At 43.0% G+C, this 23999-nt stretch overlaps 1 protein-coding gene and 1 pseudogene across 2 annotated transcripts in view; one reads left to right on the top strand and one right to left on the bottom strand.

Annotated features, from left to right (window-relative positions):
• APPBP2 (amyloid beta precursor protein binding protein 2) overlaps window positions 1-14793 on the bottom strand; it is an 82621-nt gene extending 67828 nt beyond the window's left edge. Inside the window, exon 1 of one of the 2 annotated variants that reach the window (XM_033183774.1) lies at window positions 14348-14793. In XM_033183774.1, coding sequence (XP_033039665.1) covers window positions 14348-14485 — 138 coding nt within the window. In that variant the 5' untranslated portion in view covers window positions 14486-14793. The remainder of the gene's footprint in view (window positions 1-14347) is intronic. The other variant, XM_033183776.1, reaches the window with a different exon arrangement.
• LOC117067345 lies at window positions 110-699 on the top strand (annotated as a pseudogene).
• Window positions 14794-23999: the final 9206 nt, after the last annotated feature.

The raw sequence follows: 23999 nt of genomic DNA, 5'->3' as shown, positions 1-23999 counted from the left end.
TAAAAAAAGGAGTCTTTTTTTTTTGGCCCCAGGAGTTGATTCGAAATGGAACGCTACACGGACGCGTCTTGGCGTGAGACAGTGCTATTCTGTGGGTACTGTAACAGCTTCCAGCAGTGCTTGGGTGTTGATATCCTGCCCTGACGCTATGCAGCACCTGAAGCCCAGTGAGCTTGGAAGGTGTCCAGAAGAATTTCAGTATTTGCTACAGTAACCTCACCAGCCTGCCAAGACAGCAATGCAAGCGGCCAAGAGGGTGAGCATTTGACTTCCACCTGAAGTAAATCGGATATTGTATGTAAGAAATTTGCCATACAAAATCACAGTTGAATCAATGTATATTTGGGAAATATTGACCTATTCATCAAATCAGAGTAGGGAACACACCTGAAACTAGAGGAACAGCTTATGTGGTCTATGAATACGTCTTTGTTGCCGAGAATGCTTGTGATCACCTACCGAGATTCAATTTTTGTGACAGATAACTTGTGGTTTTGTACTACAATGCCAACAGGGCAGTTCAGAAGATGGACACGAAGGAGGAGGAACAGCTGAAGCTTCTCACAGAGAAATACTGTATCAAGATAGATGCACCAAAAGAAATGTTGTTTTCTACATTTTTATTTTGAGGCCGGGCGCGATGGCTCACACCCGTAATCCCAGCACTTTGGGAGGCCAAGACAGGTGGATCACCTGAAGTTAGGAGTTCGAGACCAGCCTAACATGGTGAAACCCCGTTTCTACTAAAAATACAAAAAATTAGCCAGGTGTGGTGGTGGGCACCTGTAATCCCAGCTATTCAGGAGGCTGAGGCAGAAGAATCGATTGAACCTGGGAAACGAGGTTGTAGATGCCACTGCACTCCAGTTTGGGCAAAAAGAGTGAAATTCCGTCTTAAAAAAAAATAGAGCATATATGTACAAAGTAAAAAGCAACTGCGATCCTACCCCTTGAGTAAACACCATTAAAATTTTGTTGTGTTCCCCTATATTCTTCTTTCAATGCAAACAAATGAATATACATATTTTCCCCATATTAAAAAAACAAAAAAGAAAAACAAAACACAGTCAGGCATGGTGGCTCATGCCTATAATCCCAACACTTTGGAAGGCTGTGGCAGGAAGATCACTTGAACCCAGGAGTTCAACACCAGCCTGAACAACGTGGCAAAACCTCATCTCTATACAAAAATTAGCTGAGCATGCAGTAAACACCTGTAAGTCCCAGCTACTAGGGAGAATCACTTGAGCCTAGGTGGTGGAGGTTATAGTGAGTGGTGATTGCACCACTGCATTCCAGCCTGGGTAACAGAGCAAGACCCTGTCTCAAAACAAACAAACAAAAAACCCACAATGGGGGCTAGGCAAAGTGGCTCATACCTATAATGCTAGCACTTTAGGAAGCCACAGCAGGAAGACCGCCTAATGCCAGGAATTCAAGACCAGCCTGGGCAACACAGCCAGACCCCACTTCTACCAAAAAAAGAAAAACAAAACACACACACGGCCGGGCGCGGTGGCTCAAGCCTGTAATCCCAGCACTTTGGGAGGCCGAGACGGGTGGATCGCGAGGTCAGGAGATCGAGACCATCCTGGTTAACACGGTGAAACCCCGTCTCTACTAAAAATACAAAAAATTAGCCAGGTGTGGTGGTGGGCACCTGTAATCCCAGCTATTCAGGAGGCTGAGGCAGAAGAATCGATTGAACCTGGGAAACGGAGGTTGTAGATGCCACTGCACTCCAGTTTGGGCAAAAAGAGTGAAATTCCGTCTTAAAAAAAAATAGAGCATATATGTACAAAGTAAAAAGCAACTGCGATCCTACCCCTTGAGTAAACACCATTAAAATTTTGTTGTGTTCCCCTATATTCTTCTTTCAATGCAAACAAATGAATATACATATTTTCCCCATATTAAAAAAACAAAAAAGAAAAACAAAACACAGTCAGGCATGGGGCTCATGCCTATAATCCCAACACTTTGGAAGGCTGTGGCAGGAAGATCACTTGAACCCAGGAGTTCAACACCAGCCTGAACAACGTGGCAAAACCTCATCTCTATACAAAAATTAGCTGAGCATGCAGTAAACACCTGTAAGTCCCAGCTACTAGGGAGAATCACTTGAGCCTAGGTGGTGGAGGTTATAGTGAGTGGTGATTGCACCACTGCATTCCAGCCTGGGTAACAGAGCAAGACCCTGTCTCAAAACAAACAAACAAAAAACCCACAATGGGGGCTAGGCAAAGTGGCTCATACCTATAATGCTAGCACTTTAGGAAGCCACAGCAGGAAGACCGCCTAATGCCAGGAATTCAAGACCAGCCTGGGCAACACAGCCAGACCCCACTTCTACCAAAAAAAGAAAAACAAAACACACACACGGCCGGGCGCGGTGGCTCAAGCCTGTAATCCCAGCACTTTGGGAGGCCGAGACGGGTGGATCGCGAGGTCAGGAGATCGAGACCATCCTGGTTAACACGGTGAAACCCCGTCTCTACTAAAAAATACAAAAAAATTAGCTGGGCGAGGTGGCGGGCGCCTGTAGTCCCAGCTACTCCGGAGGCTGAGGCAGGAGAATGGCGTGAACCCGGGAGGCGGAGCTTGCAGTGAGCTGAGATCTGGCCACAGCACTCCAGCCTGGGTGGCAGAGCGAGACTCCGTCTCAAAAAAAAAAAAAAAAAAAAAACACACACACACACACACAAGATGATTCTATTCACACTACTTTGTAACAAACTTTTTATTCTCCCTACTTGCTCTATGTTCTGGCATCTCTACTCTAGTATATATAGAATACTCATTCTTTACAAATGCACTGTGATATTCCATTTCTGATTAGCATACGGTTGTTTTCAATTTTTGCCATCATAAACAATGCTATTTATGAACAAACACTGAATATCCTTTAATAGGATTTTCCACACATTCAACAAGTATTCCTGGAGGAAAAATTCTTTAAATGGTATTGTTGGTTAAAGGGTATGAGTGATTTGAATTTTTTTTTTTTTTTTTTTTTTGAGACGGAGTCTCGCTCTGTTGCCCAGGCTGGAGTGCTGTGGCCGGATCTCGGCTCACTGCAAGCTCCGCCTCCCGGGTTCACGCCATTCTCCTGCCTCAGCCTCCCGAGCAGCTGGACTACAGGCGCCCACCACCTCGCCCGGCTAGTTTTTTGTAATTTTTAGTAGAGACGGGGTTTCACCGTGTTAGCCAGATGGTCTCGATCTCCTGACCTCGTGATCCGCCCGACTCGGCCTCCCAAAGTGCTGGATTACAGCTTGAGCCACCGCGCCCGGCCGATTTGAATTTTTAAAGCATGACAATCTGATAGGTGAAGGCTGATGTTACTTTAAAACTTCTTTTTTTCCTCTCTCTTTTGAGACAGGGTCTCACTCTGTCGCCCAGGTTGGGGTGCAGCTGTGCAATCCCAGCTCATGCAACTGCCACCTCCCAGGTTCAAGTGATTCTTCTGCCTTAGCCTCCCGAGTAGCTGGGATTACAGGCACCTGCCACCACGCCCAGCTAAGTTTTGTATTTTTAGTAGAGACGGGGTTTCACCATGCTGTCCAGGCTGGTGTCGAATTCCTGACCTCAAGTAATCCACCCACCTCAGCCTCCCAAAGTGCTAGGATTATGGGCATGAGCCACCACACCCAGCCTATTTTTAAAATTTTAAATCGAAGTATAACATGCATACAGAACAGTGAACAACTCAAATATTTTAAATGTGAAGCTGGATAAATTTTCACTTGTAACCAGCATCCAGATAATAAAAAAGTATAACCAGAATCTCAGAAGCCTCCCCTCATATCTGTCCCTGTATCATCACTACTGTCCAAGGATAGTGTCTACTTCCAACAACTAAATTTTGCCTGTTTTGAACTTCATATAAATGGGATCATGTATTATACACCCACAGTTTCCAAACTGCAACAAGGTACCCTGACGCACTGCAAGATATTCTTAATTTGAGAGAAACAACATTCAACATCTGCATTGCACTATACCAAATACTAGATTGCTACACTACATTGCTTTCAATGACATCTTTATGAAGTTGTGTTTTCAGTGGTTGCTGTGATAAAAAGAGTAATATGCAAAAGTCAATATGGAACATCAGATGAAGCTGGGCGCGGTGGCTCACGCCTGTAATCCCAGCACTTTGGGAGGCCAAGGCAGGCAGATCACTTGAGGTCAGGAGTTCGAGACCAGTTTGGCCAACATAGTGAAACCTGTTTCTACCAAAAATATAAAAAATCAGTCAGGTGTGGTGGCACGCACCTGTAATCCAAGCTACTGGGGAGGCTGAGGCAGAACTGCTTGAACTCAGAAGGCAAAGGCGCAAGTGAGCAGAGATCATGCCACTGCACTCCAGGCTTGGCAAAAAAGTGAGAGTCCGTCTCAAAAAAAAGATGAGAGTGGTGGTATCCAATCTGACTCCAAGGTTTGAGATGCTGTACAGTGCCCAACACACAAACATCCCATTGGTTAAGGTGGTTGTCTAACAATGAAAGTTTTTTTCTTCAATTTTTGTGCATTTAAAAAAATAGATCTTAAGTTGTTAGGACATAAATAATACGAAGTTTTTTGGATCTAACTACTTAATAAACAGAACTGTCAAGTATTTCTTTTGGCCTGGGGTTGCCATGAACTATAAAGGGAAAAAGTTTAGGAACCTCTGGTACACATTCCTGTGACTGGTTTATTTCACTCAGTATCATCTGCAAGATTCATTCATATTATTTCAAGTAGTTGTTGCTCATTTTCATTGTGTAATATTCAACTATATGATTATCCCACTCTTTATTAATATTCTTCTATTGATGGGTTATTTAGACAGTTTCCACCTTTGGGCTATTATGAATAGCAGTGCTATGAACATTCATAAGCGTATATATCTTGAAGTAGCATTACTGGGTTACAGGGTATGTTTATGTTCAGTTTTAGTACATAATGCTACTTTTTCAAAATGGCATATCAACTTACATTCCCATTAACAACGTATGAGAGTTTTTTATTTCTCCATATCCTTCCTAACATTTTCATTGAGTCACTGTGATGGGTGTACAGTAAAACACTACTTCTCTGAAGACAAAATAAGGTTGAGTTGCTTTCTAAATGTTTGGCCTTTTGAATATTTTCTTTTGGGATGCTATTCAAATTCTCTTCAAACAAACAAACAAAAAACTGAGTATTTTTCTCTGCGTTTTTTTTTTTTTTTTGGAGACACAGTCTTGCTGTGTCGCCTAGCCTGGAGTGCGATGGCGCGATCTCAGCTCGCTGCAACCTCCTTCTCCGGGGTTCAAGCAATTCTCCTGCCTCAGACTCCCAAGTAGGTGGGATTACTATGCCTGGCTGGTTTTTTTATTTTTAGTGGAGATGGGGTTTCACCATGTTGGCCAGGCTGGTCTCGAACTCCTGACCTCAGGTGATCCACCTGCCTCAGCCTCTCAAAGTGCTGGGATTACAGGCATGAACCACTGCGCCCAGTCTTTTCTCTGTTATTAATGTGTATAGTTCTTTAGGTGTACAAGGAGTCCTTTGTCAGATACAGGTACTGCAAATATCTTCTCCCACTCTGTGGCTTGACTCTTCACTTGCTTAATGATATACTTTGATGAGATGTTCTTGATCTTAATATAGCACCAATTTATCACACTTCCTTTATATTTAACCACTTTGAGATCCAAATTAATCTTTGCTGACATAAAGAAACTTTTTTTCTTTTTCTTTTTTTTTTTTTTTTGAGACGGAGTCTGGCTCTGTCGCCCAGGCTGGAGTGCAGTGGCCAGATCTCAGCTCACTGCAAGCTCCACCTCCCAGGTTTACGCCATTCTCCTGCCTCAGCCTCCCAAGTAGCTGGGACTACAGGCGCCCGCCAACTCGCCCGGCTAGTTTTTTGTATTTTTTAGTACAGACAGGGTTTCGCCGTGTTAGCTAGGTTGGTCTCGATCTCCTGACCTCGCGATCCACCCGTCTCGGCCTCCCAAAGTGCTGGGATTACAGGCTTGAGCCACCGCGCCCGGCCGAAACTTTTTTTCTAAAACACTTTTTTCACATTTAGATCAGCAATTTATGTGGAAATGACTTTTGTGTGTGGTGTGAGGTAAAGTCAAGATATTTTCTTCCCTGATACAGAAATTAACCAATACCATTGATTTGACTTTCCTTTCCCTATCATCGTGCCATGTCACTTTTATCATAATACAGGTTATAGTATATGTGCCAGTCTGTTTCTGGACTGTTCATTTTGGTCCATTGGTCTATTTGTCAATCCATGTGCCAATACCATATTACCTTAATTGTTATAGCTAGGTAACAATTAAGTTTAATTCCTCCAGATTTTCTTTCATCATCATCATGATTACCTTGCATCTGGCTTCATCTTGCATTTGAATTTGTATTTCAGTTGATTATCCTTTAATGTTCATTGGCCATTCATATTTCCTCTTCTGTAAGCTGGTTTTTGGGACATGAATTAGTTGCCTTAGTTGCCTTTTTCAAACTGATTAGTATTAGATCTTTCTGTATTAGAAAACATGCCCTTCATCTGTCAAATGATGTCATTTGCATAGTGTTAAATTTTTAAAGTGTGCTTACAATTTTTTTTTTTTTTTTTTTTTTTTTTGAGACAGTCTCAATCTGTCTGCAGTGCAATAGCATGATCTTGGCTCACCGCAACCTCCGCATCCTGGGCTCAAGCAATTCTCCCAAGTAACTGGCACTACAGGTGTATGTCGCCAGGCCTGGCTAATTTTTTATTGTTTTTGGTAGAGACACCATTTTGCCATGTTACCCAGGCTAGTCTTGAATTCCCAGGCTTAAGCAATGCCTGTCTCGGCCTCTCAAAGTGCTGGGATTACAGGCATGAGCTACCATGCCCAGCCTTTTTGTGTGTGTGTGTGTGTGTGTGTGAGAGAGACAGTGTCTCACTCCGGAAGCTGAGTGCAGTGTCATGATAACCACTCACTGCAGCCTCGAACATCCCAGGCCCAAGCGATCCGACTGAGCAGCTTGGACCACAGGCATGTGCCACCATGCCTGAATAATTTTTAATTTTTTTGTAGAGACGGGGTCTCCCTATGTTACCCAGGCAGGTCTAAAACTCTTAGGCTCAAGCCATCCTCCCACCTTGGCCTCTCAAAGTTCTCAGATTACAGGAGTGAGCCACCGGTCCTGGCTCTACTTTCTAATGCATTCCCACATCAATTTCTTTTTTCTCCTTCTGGGTTCTGGTTTCATTCTTAGAAATGCCTTCTTCATGCCAAGATGGCATTACAGTGTTGGCAAGATAAGACAAGAGGTAAAGATAGATTTTTAAATTATTTTTGCATTACTTTTTTTCCTTTGAGAGAAGTTCTCGCTGTGTTGCCCAGGCTAGTGTGCAGTGGCACAATCACAGCTCATTGAGCGGCCTCGACTTCCCAAGCTTCAAATGATCCTTCCACCTCAGACTCCCAAGCAACTGGGACCACAGGCATGTACCACCCTGCCTGAATAATTTTTTTTTTTTTCTGGTAAAGACAGTGTCTCCCTATGTTGCCAAGGCTGGTCTCGAACTCTTGTGATCAAGCAATCCTCCTCCCGCCTTGGTCTCCCAAAGTGCTGGGATTACAGGCATGGGCCACTGCTCCTGGTCACTTACTTTTATAGTGTTTGACATTTTCATAATTTGTACATTACCTTAAAAATAACTTTTTAGGCTGGGCACAGTGACTCACACCTGTAATCCCAGCACTTTGCGGGGCTGAGGTGGGAAGACTGCCTGAGGCTAAGGTTCAAGACCAGCTTGGGCAACAAAGTGAGATACAGTCAGTCTCCACAAAAAAAAAAAAAAAAATTAAGGTTTTTTTTGTTGTTATCTCCTACAGGAAGGTGAAATTTTTTTTTTAATTAACCAGGTGTGGCAGTATGCACGGAGGATGAGGCAGGAGGATCACTTGGGGCCAGGAGTTCAAAGGCTGCAGTGAGCTATGATTATGCCACTGCACTACAGCCTGGGAGACACAGGGAGGCCTTGTGTCTTAAAAAAGAAAAACAATTTCTTTAAAGAAGAAATTCTGGAGGGCCAGGCACGGTGGCTCACGCCTGTAATCCCAGCACTTTGGGAGGCTGAGACGGGCGGATCATGAGGTCAGGAGATCGAGACCATCCTGGCCAACACGGTGAAACCCCGTCTCTACTAAAAACACAAAAAATTAGCCGGGCGTGGTGGCAGGCGCCTGTAGTCCCAGCTACTTGGGAGGCTGAGGCAGGAGAATGGCGTGAACCCGGGAGGCGGAGCTTGCAGTGAGCTGAGATCCGGCCACTGCACTCCAGCCTGGGCGACAGAGCCAGACTCCGTCTCAAAAAAAAAAAAAAAAGAAGAAGAAATTCTGGTCATTTCCCATTGCAAAATATTGACCCAATAATTTATTCTGACACTTTTATAATTTTAGTAGCCAAATTTAATTTTTTTTTTTTTTGAGACAAGGTCTCATCCTGTCACCCAGGTTGGAGTATGGTGGTGCAATGACAGTTTACTGCAACCTCAGCCTCCTGGGCTCAAGCAATCTTCCTGCCTCAGCCTCCTGAGTAGCTGCGACTATACGCATACAACACCACACATGGCTAATTTTTTCTTTTTTTTTAGAGATGGGATCTCACTATGTTGCCCACGCTGGTCTCAAACTCCTGGACTCAAGCAAAATCCTCCCACCATGGCCCCCAAAGTGCTGAGATTACAGACATGAGCCACCATGCCTGGCCATCAGTGAATTTTTTTAAATTCTCAGAAAACTGAATGTTGGTTCAGGCTGTATATAGCTATACAACTGAAATATATAGAGAAAAATAAAAAATTAACTCTGATCCTACATCAAAACCTAATTAGTATGGTTTTCAGCATGGTATTTATTTTTATTTCCTTTTTTCTTTTCAGCATAATACTTTAATTTTTAAAAAAATCATTAGGGAGGCCGGGTGCAGTGGCTCACTCCTGTAATCCCAGCACTTTGGGATGCCAAGGTGGGCAGATCACCTGAGGTCAGGAGTTCAAGATCAGCCTGGCCAACAAGGTAAAACCCCATCTCTACTAAAAATGCAAAAATCAGCTGGGCGTGATGGCAGGCACCTGTAATCCCAGCTACTTGGTAGGCTGAGGCGGGAGAATCACTTGAAACCGGGAGGCAGAGGTTGCAGTGAGCTGAGATTGTGCCTATGCACTTCAGCCCAGGCAACAGAGCAAGACTGTTTCCAAAAAAAAAACATTAAGACAGTGAAAACTATACATAGAACACACTACTGAAACACTTCACCCAGACAAAGCTTAACTCTATGGCAGACTTTGTATTTGGAAAAAACACAAAATAGACCTTCAGTAGTTAAAATAAAAAGATCATAAACTTCATTTTTTTTTTTTAGAGATGGAGTCTCACTACATAGCCCTGGCCAGTCTTGAACTCCTGGACTCAAGAGACCCTCCCGGCTTGGCCTCCCAAACTGTTGGGATTACAGGTATGAGCTACCATGCCTGGCCATAAACTTCATTCTTTAGAATAAGAACCTAGCCCCGTCTCTATTTCCTTTCACTCTGTATAGAGTTCTAGAATTTTCTTTTAAGTGACGATTTTGCTGCCCAGGCTGGAGTGCAGTATTCACAGGCACAACCACAGCTAGCACACTACAACCTTCAACTTCTGGACTCAAATCATCTTCCTGCCTCAGATTCCTGGGTAGCTACGATGGGACTACAGGCATATATCACTCCATCTGACTTACAATTCTTTCACTTCATCTTATCCGCTTTTATACCAAAATGGTTGCACGCCCTTGGAGAGAAAACTTCAGAATCCAAGCCATTGCAATCACATGCCACATAAAGTTTCAGTCAACAACCGACTGCAGACACAAAGGTGGCCCCATAAGATTATAATAGAGCTGAAAAGTTCCTATTGCCTAGTGACACTGTAGTCCAATTACTTTATTTTTTTTAACATTAATTTAGAGTAGACTAAGTATACACTGTTTATAACGTCTACAGTAGTGTACAGTGATGTCTTAGGCCTTCACATTCACTCACTACTCACTCACTGACTTACCAGAGCAACTTCTAGTCCTAAAAGTTCCATTCACGGTAAGTGCCCTATACAGGTGTACCATTTCTTATCTTTTATACTGTATTTGTATTGTACCTTTTCTATGTTTAGATGAAGCTTGCCCAATGCACAGCCAGTGGGCCGCATGTGGCCCAGGTCAGCTTTGAGTTACTTTTTTTTTTCTTTTTGTGAAGAACGGAGTCTCACTTTATCACCCAGGGAGGCCTCGAACTCCTGTGTTCAAGCTATCCTCCCACCTCTGCCTCCCTAAGAGCTGAGATTACAGGCATGAGCCACCGCACCTGGTCCCCAGGACATCTTTGAATGCAACCCAACAGAAATGCGTTAACTTTCTTAAAACATTATAAGATTTTTTTTCCTCAGCTTATCAGGTATCGTTAGTGTATTTTATGTGTGGCCCAAGACAATTTATCTTCTTCCAATGCGGCCCAGGGAAGCCAAAAGATTGGACACCCCTGGTTTAGATACACAAGTACTTACTATTGTCTTACAACTGCCTACAGTACTCAGTAAAGTAACATGCTGTACGAGTTTGTAGCCTAAAAGCAATAGGCTATCATATAACCTAGGTGTGTAGTAGACTATACCATCTAGGCTTATATAAGTATACTCTCCGATGTTCCCACAAGCATGAAATCACCTAATGCATTTCTCAGAACATATCCCTGTCATTAAGCAACACATGACTGTATTTTGTAGGATTCTGATTTTTATTGAACTGTCAATTCTTTTACATATTTTTAGTCATCTTTCCTTCTCATACACCTCACTAGACATTCCCAACTTCTGTTTAGACTTCCTACATAAAAGCTACCACTCCTATCACTTACCCTCAGCAAATGAACTCACCTCCTCATTCGTGACAATCGTTCTTACAAACTTACCTATATTAATGACTTGTTTTGTTTTGAGATAGGATCTCCCTCTGTTGCCCAGGCTGGAGTGCAGTGGCACAATAACAGCTCACTGCAGGCTCTGACCTCCCGGTCTCAAGCAATCCTCTCACCTCAGCCTCCCGAGTAGCTGGGATGACAGGCAGGCACCACCATGCCTGGATAATTTTTTCTACCTTTTGTAGAGACGAGGGTCTCACTTATGTTGCCTAGGCTGGTCTTGAACTCCTGCGCTCAAGTGATCCTCCTGCTTCAGCTTCCCAAAGTGTTGGAATTATGGGTGTGAGCCCTGCGCCTTTATATCTTTAATTCTTTTGTTCTGATCTTAGAAGATTTCTTTCCCCAACTCCAATATAAGGATAATACCTTAATTTATGCACGGTGAAGGAGGACCAAAAACAGGCAAGAATCATCAACTCATGTTCCTGCTCAGGGACCTTGTTCCAAAACTTATTTCCCACCTCACTTGGATATTTAACCTCACTCTCTTGGTTTCTGCCATTCAGCCAACAAATATATTCTAATGTCTTCCATTCTTTAAAAAAAAAAAAATTCATATTTTACCCTTTCTATTCTCTCCCTTCCCTGCTTATGGAGCAGTCAATATTCCTACTTCTTTACCTTCCACTCATTTCATAACCCCATCTCCTAATGTTTTATGATTGTGCCTTTATCTGAAGCTATTACAAAAATTAACACAGTCATACTGTACTACACCAAACAAGCAGAATAGGGAAATTTACGATTCCACAAATACTACCATTTTGTCTATGACTATGCCTACTGATGGAAATTTGGACTGCAAGAGAGATGTAATTATGAAATTCTCCTTGGCTTTAAAGTGCAGAAAACTGAAAATCGTAAACAGTAAGCTTCCTAAAATTTTCACAAGTTGGGCAGGGGATGAGTATCTTGTATTTATGTGTGCAATTATATTGCTTTAAAAAGTTTCTCCAGCCTGGGCAATATATCAAGACCTCATCTATACAAAAAATTAGCTAGGCATGGGTGGCATGCACCTGTAGTCCCAGCTAGTCAGGAGGCTGAGATGGAAAGACTGCTTAAGCCCAGGGGTTCAAGGCTGCAGTGAGCTATGATCACCACTGCACTCCAGCCTGGGCAACAGAGTAAGATCCTGTCTCCACAAGAAAAGTTTCTTACATGTATATGCTAATACAGTGTTCAAAAGGAAGAAAAGCCAGGTGCAGTGGCATATGCCTGTAGTCTTAGCTAATCAGTAGACTGAGGCAGGAGGATAGCTTGAGCCCAGAAGTTCAAGACCAGACTGGGCAAAATAGCAAGACCCCATCAATTTTTTTTTTATTTTAATAAAAAGAATAATTTATTCTTTTATCTCCACTGAAGACTAGAATAGAGTCCTGGGACTGACTTTCACTCTACTTCTATAGAGGCTAATAAAAAAATTAGTGTTATAATACCTTTCATTAAAATAATCCACTATCTTAAGATAGATAGCTAAGTAAAAAAGCAAGGAACTCAGAAACTAAACATGAGGTTTGAGACTTTAATTACTTAACTTTCTCACCAATAAAGCAGGGTTATACTGTACTGTACTTCACAGTTTAATTCTGAAGATTAAACAAGATAACACATAAAACTACTTAACACAGTTACAGGCACATATTTAACACCTCCCTCATCTTAGCACAATGCCATACTCTCAATAAGAAGTAAAAGTGTACCAAAAAGGAGCAAGAATAAAACTGTGAACTATGTGAAACAGAAATTCTGACAAAACCACCATCTGTTCATACTAATAATCTTCAAATGAAAAGCTTCAATTAGAAGTGAAAGTTACTAGAAAATATTCAAGTATTCTGAGCGAATTCAACTAGTAAATATACTTTGATTACATTCCTAATGATTTCCTCTGAGAGATTACATATGCGGTACAAGATTACATATGATTTAATAAAATGGACAGAGAGCACACACAAAGCTGCAGTTTCCCAGGCTGAGAAAGATACATCTAATTTGTCCTTCCTGGGGAGGAATGCATCTTAAATGAACAAAACTTCCTTAGATATACACAAAAGTAAATCAATGTATCAAAGGGATTAGGAATACAGGGAGCTTTTTCTCTAAATCCAAAATAATAATATGCATGACCTAAATGAATCTTCTCCAAATATTTAGGGGGGAAACCCCACTTTAATTGTTAGAACTGGTGCAAAGCAGCTAGGTTTAGAAGAACTGCTAATTCTGGGAAAAAAAAAAAATTCTAGGGTTGGAGAAAGCAGACAATCTTTCCCATAAAACAATGCCATAAAACACCGTACATACATAAGAACATACACATTTGTTAAAATGTCAGTTTACACTGTTCCAGCCAACTTACAGATCAAGAGGAAGTATTTAAGGTCTAAAAAATAAATTACATTCTACCTAGGAGTTATCGACGCAGATTCAAGACAAGGAGGGCTGAATAATAAATCCAGTGTTCACATTCAAATGTGGGGGAGAGAAAAAGGCAGGCTCTGAGTGCATAAAGTTCTCTACACTCTCAAAACACAGCAAAAATAGTCCACAACTAAGGACACTTACCCTTGAAACTCCTTGGAGAGTGGTTTGCGAGACTTTCTGTTCAGATTTTTGAGGGGGAGCGATTTAAGAATGCTGCAAGATTGCAACTTTCAAACACAGGAACACCATCTAAAGTATTTTTCTCTTTCAGTAAAGATCTCTCTCTGTCCTTTTCAAACAGTTGATCAGCACTCCCATTTTCACAAAATCCCTAATTCAACTTCAAGTACAGAGCCCCTCTTCTCCCACAAAAAAACAAAGCTTTAAAGAATATGCAAATAAAACACACAGATCATTTCCAAAAATCCCTAACTCCTTCCCAATTGGGAAAGGAGAAACGAAGGAACACAAAGCAAAAACACCAAAACACTCGGGTAAGGAAGGCGGCGAGATGAGAAAATAGGAAGGGGTCGGGGGAGGAGCACGGAAAAAAGTCCAGCTGATGCTGACACTTAACTGGAAGGAGAGGGTGGAAAATTATCCTGAAGATACTGGCTAGAAGGAAAGGACTAGGTGGGATAGGGGCGCGACAGAGGAAGTCCACGCAAAAGGCCTACCCAAGAGGGCCACTGTGTAGAAGGGAACACCAAAAGGGGACAAGACTCCTTAGAAAGATTTCAATGCCCCAAAGCTTAAGAGACGGCATGGGGAGATAGGGTGCTTCTCCATTGGCAACGCGGACACCACACCAGACGTTTCGGGAGGCAAGCCTGCTGCGAGGGGTGAGGGGTTAACTGCGGGGGTTCGCAGACGTGGAAGGGGGTGCGGCCCCCGGGGTTGCTGGAGGAGAGCAGAGAGCAGGCCCACGGCGCATACCTTGTAGTAAACATCAAACTGGATGTTCTCGGGCAAGGAGCGGATGTCTCGGCGGGAGCGGATGTAGTTGTCCACGACAGCGGAGATGGCGGTGTTATAGAGAGTCTCCGGGATCCACTCTAGTTCCACGGCCGCCATCTTCCTTCCCTCCTCCTCCGCCTCCTCCGCCTCCTCCTCCCGAAGGCCCGCACCTCCCTCCGTAGCGAACCCCTCTGCGGCCCCGGAGGATTCGGAGGGGCGGTGGCAGCCACGCGGGCGCACGGCAGGAGGCACGGCCGCCCTGCCTTCTCCGAGGGCAAAGTGAGGGACGGCGGCAGCGGACGCAGGCCCGAGTAAAAAGTGGGACACAAAACAGGGGCCACCCAGGCCAAAGCCTCACATTCCGGGTTTGAGAGGAACCCGGGTTCCGTCCCAGCGCCGATCTCTGCAGGGGCGGGGCTGCGTGTGCGGCGTCATGACGTAAGAGCACGCCGACGCGCCGGAGGGGAGGAATGCGGCAGGCGGAAAACTTAGGAAGAGCTGGATTCCTCCCACGGGGAGCGTCCTTTCCAAGCGGCCCCGGAGTGAAGTGGAGTGGTGTGGATAGGGGTAGACTTTTCACACGGGGACAAATTATTACAGGATATCTGCACCCCCCATTCCGAGTCACTCGGGCGCATCGGTTACTTCAGCAGGTTCTCTGCATCACGGACCCTTTTAAGGCTCAGGTAAAAGTTTGGATCCTCTCCCCACAAACGAGCAAAATTATCTGTACATTGAAAATTATGCATTGAGAAAATTCACATTACTCTAGAAATCCTTAGACTGCAGTTCCTAACCCAAGTTAAGAACCCGCGGTCCAGGAACTAGGGGTAACGATAGAAGAGAGACTTGTTTTTCTTTGTATAACCATTTGCACCGTTTTAACTTTTTGACCATATTTCTTTATCCAAATAAAATTTCCGAAAAAAGAAAACTCCTGCCCTAGAACTTAGTAGGAAAACTAGCTTGATTATGGAATTACAAATAATAGTAAGAGAAAAAAGGCTAAGTGGTGGCCGTGATAGGACTTAATGGTGTTTCAATTCCCTTAGTTACAGTGGTGGCTTCAAGGGATTGTTGAATAATTGGGAGTACTTGTATCAGCTTCTTTCCTTCCTCAGCCTGAACATCTGCTGTTTATGTAACTTAATTTCCTAAGTCTGCGATTTCAAGAATTTGATGCAACATCTTTTTGTTCTGGGAATTTAACATGGAAATTATTGGCCATAATGGTTGATGACACTATCAAACTCATAGTCACTCTATAACGATGTGAGTCCTGAAAACAGCAATAATAATAATAATGTCCTGGTGGATATTTAGAGCTAAAAGAAGTGGAAAGAGTTCTTTCAGTTTACCCTTCACCTGCTACTTCAGTGTTAAGTGATTAAATAATTCCACAAAAAAATAAAGAAACACTCTTAATCTTCTTCAGTCTATATAAATTCTTGTTCTATAATCTATGAACCTAGTAAAGCTGTGGATGGCCTCAAGATCAGATTGGCAGATTTAGCAAGTAAAAAAATACAAATGCCCAGTCACATCTTAATGTCATATAACCAACAAATGGTTTTGAAATGTAAGTATGTTCCATGCAATAGTTTTGCTCATGCCTTTGGAGTCACTCAAGTGTATTAGTTCATTCAGCAAATCCCTTCATCACTAAGTAGACACTGGCGCTTTTGAAGCTCAGGATCCCTGCCCCACATGAAAGAATAATTATCTATTATCTCTGCAAATATTGCAGGGAACATACTTATACTAAAAACTTATTTGTAACCAGCCTGAGCAACATAGCAAGACCCCCATCTCTACAAAAAATTTAAAAATAGCCACATGTGGTGGCGTGCACCTGTAGTCCTAGCTACTCAGGAGGCTGAAGCAGGAGGATTACTTGAGCCCAGGATGTTGAAGGTGTGGTGAGCCATGATCATGGCACTACAGTCCAGCCTGGGTGACAGAACGAGACCCTGTCTCAAAAAACAACAACAGGCCGGGCGCGGTGGCTCAAGCCTGTAATCCCAGCACTTTGGGAGGCCGAGACGGGCGGATCACTAGGTCAGGAGATCGAGACCATCCTGGCTAACACGGTGAAACCCCATCTCTACTAAAAAGTACAAAAAACTAGCCGGGCGAGGTGGCGGCGCCTGTAGTCCCAGCTACTCAGGAGGCTGAGGCAGGAGAATGGCGTAAACCCGGGAGGCGGAGCTTGCAGTGAGCTGAGATCCGGCCACTGTACTCCAGCCTGGGCGACAGAGCAAGACTCCGTCTCAAAAAAAAAAAAAAAAAAAAAAAAAAAACAACAACAAAAAACTTTGTTGTTCATCTGAAATTCACATTTAACTTGACATCTGTATTTTATCTAGCAATCCTACCTGAAGGGATCCATGAATCCCCTGAAATTGAATGCACATGTTCTTGGACATTTTGGCTAAATCAGGATCTGTACTAAGGTCCTGTAAACAGGTAAAGGTGTGTCAGACACACATTGATTGCTATATGGACCTTAGATGCTGAGTATATTAGTCCATTTACACGCTGCTGATAAAGACATACCTGAGACTGGGCAATTTACAAAAGAAAGAGATTTATTGGGCTAACAGTTCCACACAGCTGAGGAGGCCTCACAATCATGGCGGAAGGCAAGGAGGAGGAAGTACACATCTTATATGGATGGTAGCAGGCAAAGAGAGACAAGTGAAAGGGGTTTCTCCTTATAAAACTGGCAGATCTCATGAGACTTACTACCACAAAACAGTATAGGAGAAACCACCCCCATGATTCAGTGATCTCCCACTGGGTCGCTACCACAACACGTGGGAATGATCAGAGTACAATTCAAGATGAGATTTGGGTGGGGACACAGAGCCAAACCATATATCACTGAGTTAGACGTTAAAAAATGTATATAGTCACAAAGGGGACTCTGGATAAAAGGGCCTCTTAATCCCTTCTTCACTGCTTTCAGATTGAAAGTTATTCAGATGTGTGTGATGGACTAGGAGGTCCTGACCAAGAGCAGATAAACTGCCAGAAAGGATAAGGGCCCCTGAGAAGGACTTAGTCCTGGCAGTATTCATCACCTTCTAACTGAAGAGCCCTTGGGCCCTAAATAACCAGCAGATATACCCAGGTACTACGTTGAGGACCTTGGGTGAGCCTCTGAGACTTGTTGGCTTCAGGTGCCAGCATGGCCATAGAGGGGTAGAGCACCAAGTGGGCCCTTGGGGTTGGTTCCTGATTCCAGGACTGGACTCCTAAATGGCATTTCTGACCTGCCCTGGTCCAGAATAGAGCCCACTGCCCTGACGGGTGAGTCTCTGGCCAGACAGCATTCACCACACACTGACTTGAGAGCCCCTGGGCCTTAAAGAAACATCGAGGGTAGCATGGCAGTACTCCCCATGGCCTGTGGTGGTGGTGGCTACAGAGTGAGGCTAGTCTCCCTTTGGAAAGAAAAGGGAAGAGTAGGAAGGACTGTGTCTTATGGTTTGAGAGCCAGCTCAGCTGCAGTACAATAGAACACCACGTAGACTTCTGAGATTTTTTACTCTAGTCCATGACTCCTGGAGTGTACCTCTGGACCTACCCAGGGCCTGGGGGAACTCGCCACCCTGAAGGGAAGGACACATGCCTGGATAGCTTTGCCACCTGCTAATTGTAGAGCCCCAGGGCCTTCAGTGAACATAGGCAGTAGCCAGGGAGTGGTTACAGCAGGTCTTGGGTGAGACCCAATGCTATGCTGGCTTCATCTCTATCCCAGTCCAGTCATAGTGGTGGTGGCCGCAGGGGTACTTCTGTCACTCCACTCCCAACTTTATGTGGCTCAGAACAGAGAGAGAAATTCCATTTGTTTGGGAGAAAGTAAGGTAAGAGAACAAGAGTCTCTGCCTGGTAATCCAGAGAATTTCTCCCAGATGCTGTCCTTGACCATCAGGGTGGTACCTCTAAGAGTCTGTAAGAACTTCAAAGAACTACGGTGTTACTGGGTTTGGGGTAATCCCTCCCACAGCTCCAGGCAGCTCAGCACAGAGAGAGAGAGACTTTGTGTGTTTAAGGAATGTAAGGGAAGAGAACAAGAGTTTCTGCCTGTAATCCAGGGATTTTCCTTGGATCTTACCCAAGAACACCAAGGTGGTACCCCTACAAGTCTGCAAGAACCATAGCATTACTGGGCTTGGGGTGCCTCTAAAGCAGATACAGCTTAGATCACAGTAGTGAAGTCCTTTGAAATATCTGGAAAGCCTTCCCAAGAAGGACGAGTACAAACAAGCCCATACAGTGAAGACTGATAATATCCAACTCTTCAATGCCCAGACACTGAAGAACATCTATAGCATCAGCACCATCCAGGAAAACATGACCTCACCAAATAAACTAAAGAAACTGGCCGGGCGCGGTGGCTCACACCTGTAATCCCAGCAGTTTGGGAGGTCGAGGTGGGCGGATCACCCGAGGTCAGGAGTTTGAGACCAGTCTCAACATGGAGAAACCCTGTCTCTACTAAAAATACAAAATTTGCCAGGTGTGGTGGTGCATGCCTGTAATCCTAGCTACTCGGGAAGCTGAGGCAGGAGAATTGTTTAAACCTGGGAGGTGGAGGTTGCGGTGAGCTGAGATCACACCATTGTGCTCCACCCTGGGCAACAAGAGTGAAACTCTGTGTCAAAAAAAGAAAAAAGAAAGAAACCACCAGAGACCAGTCCTAGAGAAACAGAACTATGAGACCTTTCAGACAGAGAATTCAAAATAGCCATGTTGAAGAAACTCAAAGAAATTCAAGATAACAGAAAGGAGGAATTCAGAATTCTATCGGATAAATTTAACAAATAAATTGAAATAATTAAAAAGAAGCAGAAATTCTGGAGCTGAAAAATGTAATTAGCATACTGAAGAATGCATCTGAATCTTTTTTTTTTTTTCTTTTTGGAGGCAAGGCCACACTCTGTTACCCAGGCTGGAGTGCAGTGGCAAGATATCAGCTCACTACAGCCTCAGTCTCACAGGCTCAAGCAATCTTCCTGCCTCAGTTCCCTGAGTAGCTGAGACTACAGGTGTGTACCACCATGCTCGGCTTGTATTTTTTTGTAGAGATAGAGTTTTTGCTATGTTTCCCAGGCTGGTCTTGAACTCCTGGGCTCAAGTGATCTATCTGCTTCAGCCTCTCAAAGTTCTGGGATTATAGGTGTGAGCCACCACACCCAGCCTCGAGTCTTTTAGTAGCAGAACTGTTCAAGCAGAAGAAAGAATTAGTGAGCTTGAAGACAGGCTATTTGAAAATACATGATCAGAGGAGACAAAAGAAAAAGGAATTAAAAATAATGAAGCATGCCTACAGGATCTAGAAAATAGCCTCAAAAGGGCAAATCTAAGAGTTATTGACCTTACAGAGGAGGTAGAGAAAGAGATTGGGTAGAAAGTGTATTCAAAGGGATAATAACTGAGAACTTCCCAAACTTAGAGAAAGATACCAATATCCAAGTACAAGAAGGTTATAGAACACCAAACAGATTTAAGCCAAAGAAGACTATCTCAAAGCATTTAATAATCAAACTCCCAAAGGTTGTGGATAAATAAAGGTTTCCCTGGCAAAAGCTGAGGAATTTCAAATCAGACTTGTCCTTCAAGAAATGCTAAAGGGAGTACTTCAATGAGAAAGAAAAAGATACTAATGAGCAACAAATCATCTGAAGGTACAAAATCACTGGTAATAGTACATAAACAGAAAAACACAGAACATTATAACACTATAACTGTGGTATAGAAACTGTGGCGTAGAAAGACTAAATGATGGACCAATCAAAAATAGTAACTGTGACAACTTTAAAAGACATAGACTATATAATAAGATAGAAATAACAAAAAGTTAAAAAAAAGGGATGAAGTTAAAACAGAGTTTTTGTTAGTTTTTTTTTTGCTTGTTTGTTTATGTAAATGGTGTTAAATTTTTATCAGATTATAATAATGGGTTATAAGATAGTATTTGCAAGCCTCATGGTAGCCTCACACCAAAAAGCAAGCAATTGATACACAAAAAATAAAAAGCAAGTAACTAAATAATATTGTCAGAGGAAATCACTTTCACTAGAGGAAAACACAGGGAGGAAACAAGACTACAAAACAATTAGAAAACAAAGTGACAGGAATAAGTTCTTATCAATAGTAATATCAAATGTAAATGGACTAAACTCTTCAATAAAAAGACGTAGAGTGGCTGAATGGGTGAAAAAACAAGACCCATTGATCTGTTGCCTACAAGAAACACACGACACCTATAAAGACGCACATAAACTAAAAGTAAAGAGTTGGAAAAAGATATTCCATGCCAATGGAAACCAAAAAAAGAGCAGGAGTAGTCAATGGGATATCATCTCACTCCAGTTAAAATGGCTTCTATCCAAAAGACAGACAATAACAAATGCTGGTGAGGATATAGAGAAAAAGGAACCCTCATATACTGTTGGTGGGAATGTAAATTAGTACAACAACTATGGAGAATGGTTTGGAGGTTCCTCAAAAAACTACAACTAGAGCTACTGTGTGATCCAGCAATCCCATTGCTGGGTATAGACCCCAAAGAATGGGAATCAGTATTTCAGAGAGATACCTGCACTCCCATGTTTGTTGCAGCTTGGTTCACAATAGCTAAGATTTAGAAACAACCTAAGCGTTCATCAGCAGATGAATGGATAAAGAAAATGTGGTATATATACACAATGGAGTACTATTTAGCCTTAAAACAAAAAAGATCCCGGCCAGGCACGGTGGCTCACACCTGTAATCCCAGCACTTTGGGAGGCCGAGGCAGGCAGATCACGAGGTCAAGAGATTGAGACCATCCTGGCCAACATGGTGAAGCCCCATCTCTACTAAAAATACAAAAATTAGCTGGGCGTGGTGGTGCATGCCTCTAGTCTCCTATTTGGGAGGCTGAGGCAGGAGAATCACTTGAACACGGGATTCAGAGGTTGCAGTGAGTTGAGATTGCACCACTGCACCCTAGCCTGGTGACAGAGCAAGACTCCGTCTCAAAAGAAAGAAAGATCCTGTCGTTTTCATCAACAAGGATGGAACAGGAAATCATTATGTTAAGTGAAATAAGCCAGGCACAGAAGGACAAACATTACATGTTCTTACTTATTTGTCAGATCTAAAAATCAAAACAATTGAACTCATGGTCATAGAGTGTAGAAGGATAGCTACCAGAGGCCGGGAAGGGTAGTGGGGGGTTGGGAGGGAGATGGGGATGGTTAAAGGCTACCAAAAAATAGAAGGAATGAATAAAGGCTACTATTTGATAGCACAACAGGGTGACTGTGGTCAATAATAACAATTGTACATTTTTTTTTAAATAACCAAAAGATCATAATTGGATTGTTTGTAACACAAAGGATAAATGCTTGAGGAGATGAATACCCCATTCTCCATGATGTGATTGTTTCACATTGCATGCCTGTATCAAACATCTCATGTACCCCATAAATGTATATATCTACTATGTACCCACAAAAATTAAAAATTTATATCTTTTTTTGGGCCAGACGCAGTGGCTCATGTCTATAATCCCAGCTACTTGGGAGGCTGAGACAGGGGAATGGCTTGAACCTGGGAAACAGAGGTTGCAGTGAGCCAAGATGGTGCCACTGCAATCCAGCCTGGGAGATTCCGTCTAAAAAAAATATATATATATATATATATCTGTGTGTATATATATATATATATATATGTAAACAGATCAGATTTGTGTGTCAGAAAGAAGATGGCAATAATCTATGACCAGCACAGAGAACCAGAACATCCAGAATCATGCTCTCCCAGCTCCAGAAGAGTTTTTTATATATATTTATATATATACATATATATATATATATCTGTGTGTATATATATATATATATATATATGTAAACAGATCAGATTTGTGTGTCAGAAAGAAGATGGCAATAATCTATGACCAGCACAGAGAACCAGAACATCCAGAATCATGCTCTCCCAGCTCCAGAAGAGTTTTTTATATATATTTATATATATACATATATATATATATATTTTTTTTTTTTTTTAAGGATAAGGAGCCAGGTACGGTGGCTCATGCCTGTAATCCCAGCACTTTGGGAAGCTGAGGTGGGCGAATTGCTTGAGCTCAGGAGTTTGAGATGAGCCTGGGCAACATGGTGAAACCTTGTCTCTTAAAAAAAAAAAAAATACAAATATTAGCCAGGCATGATGGCATGCAGCTATAGTCCTAGCTACTTAGGAGGCTGAGGAGGGAGAATCGCTTGAGCCTGGAAGGTGGAGGTTGCAGTCAGCCAAGACAGCACCACTGCACTCCAGCCTGGGCGACAGAGCCAGACCCTATCTCAAAAAGGATAAGATCCCTGAAAAACGATTCACCATGAGGGTTAGAGGAGTCAGGAGCAATAGGCTGGCATCTATACTAAGGGTCAAAGGTCAAAAGGAAGCATAGGCTCTAGAATTAGAATCCATTTTCAGGCTTGGGCCCTCCAGAGCTGGCTGACTAGAGAAACCAGTGGAAACTAGGCCATTCTGTTGTGGACTAAGGGAAGAAAGGTCCTCCCTTGCACCCCAGAAAATTAATGAAAGCCCAGAAGCTTACCAGAGTGGTGATTTGGACTCAGTAATTATACTATGCTGCTTTCCATGTTTTGGACTAGAACATAGAATCTGAGTTTCTGGTGATCAGAAACAGAACATAAAGGGGCATATATGTGATGCTAATGGCCTTGGACTTTATCTCGGAGCTGATAGGCAATCCTTAAGGCATTGTAAACAGGCAAGTAAACAGATCAGATTTGTGCGTCAGAAAGAAGATGATAATAATCTATGACCAGCACAGAGAACCAGAAGAAGATCCAGAATCATGCTCTCCCAGCTCCAGAAGGGTAAAAGAGAAAAGGGTAGAATACAAAAGAGGCCTAAACTGTTGTGGCCACCTATACCATTTTAGACACAGGACCATATTATCACAAAATTACCCCTACAGTCCACCAAATCCCCTTTAACCCTTGACTTTTGGTACCTTCAAATTTGCCAGGAGGCCTTGCACCAGAGAGAGATATCTGAGACATGGGTCTTGTCCAAATAGATTTCTGAGAATCCTAAGAGACTGTGATGCGCATTGTGACAATGTCTTTTGTTTTGGTTTTTGTTTTTTGAGACAGAGTCTCACTCTGTTACTCAGGGTGGAGTGCAGTGGCCTGATCTCGGCTCATTCCAACCTCCACTTTCCAGATTCAAGCTGTTCTTGTGCTTCAGCCTCCCAAGTAGCTGGGATTCCAGGCGTGCACCACCACGCTCGGCTAATTTTTGTATTTTTAGTAGAGATGGCGTTTCACCATGTTGAGCAGGCTGGTCTCGAACTCCTGACTTCAGGTGATATACCCTCCTCAGCCTCCCAGAGAGCTAGGATTATATAGGCATGAGCCACTGTGCCTGGCCCCATTGTGATAACTTTTTAAGTCGAAATTTCCTTAAGGATCCCTTCACTGAGATGAGATCTAAATACCTTCCCCTTCAATCTGGGTGGATTGTGACTGCTCGAACCAAGGGAGTACATTGAAAGTGATGCTGTATGCCTTCTGAGGCTAGATCAGAAAAGGACATTTGGCTGGGC

The sequence above is a fragment of the Trachypithecus francoisi genome, unplaced genomic scaffold (assembly GCF_009764315.1).
Source record: "Trachypithecus francoisi isolate TF-2019V2 unplaced genomic scaffold, Tfra_2.0 Lachesis_group20, whole genome shotgun sequence".
Lineage (NCBI taxonomy): Eukaryota > Metazoa > Chordata > Mammalia > Primates > Cercopithecidae > Trachypithecus > Trachypithecus francoisi.
The sequence above is the reverse complement of the archived record's forward strand: the minus strand, read 5'-3'. Positions and strand labels throughout refer to the sequence as shown.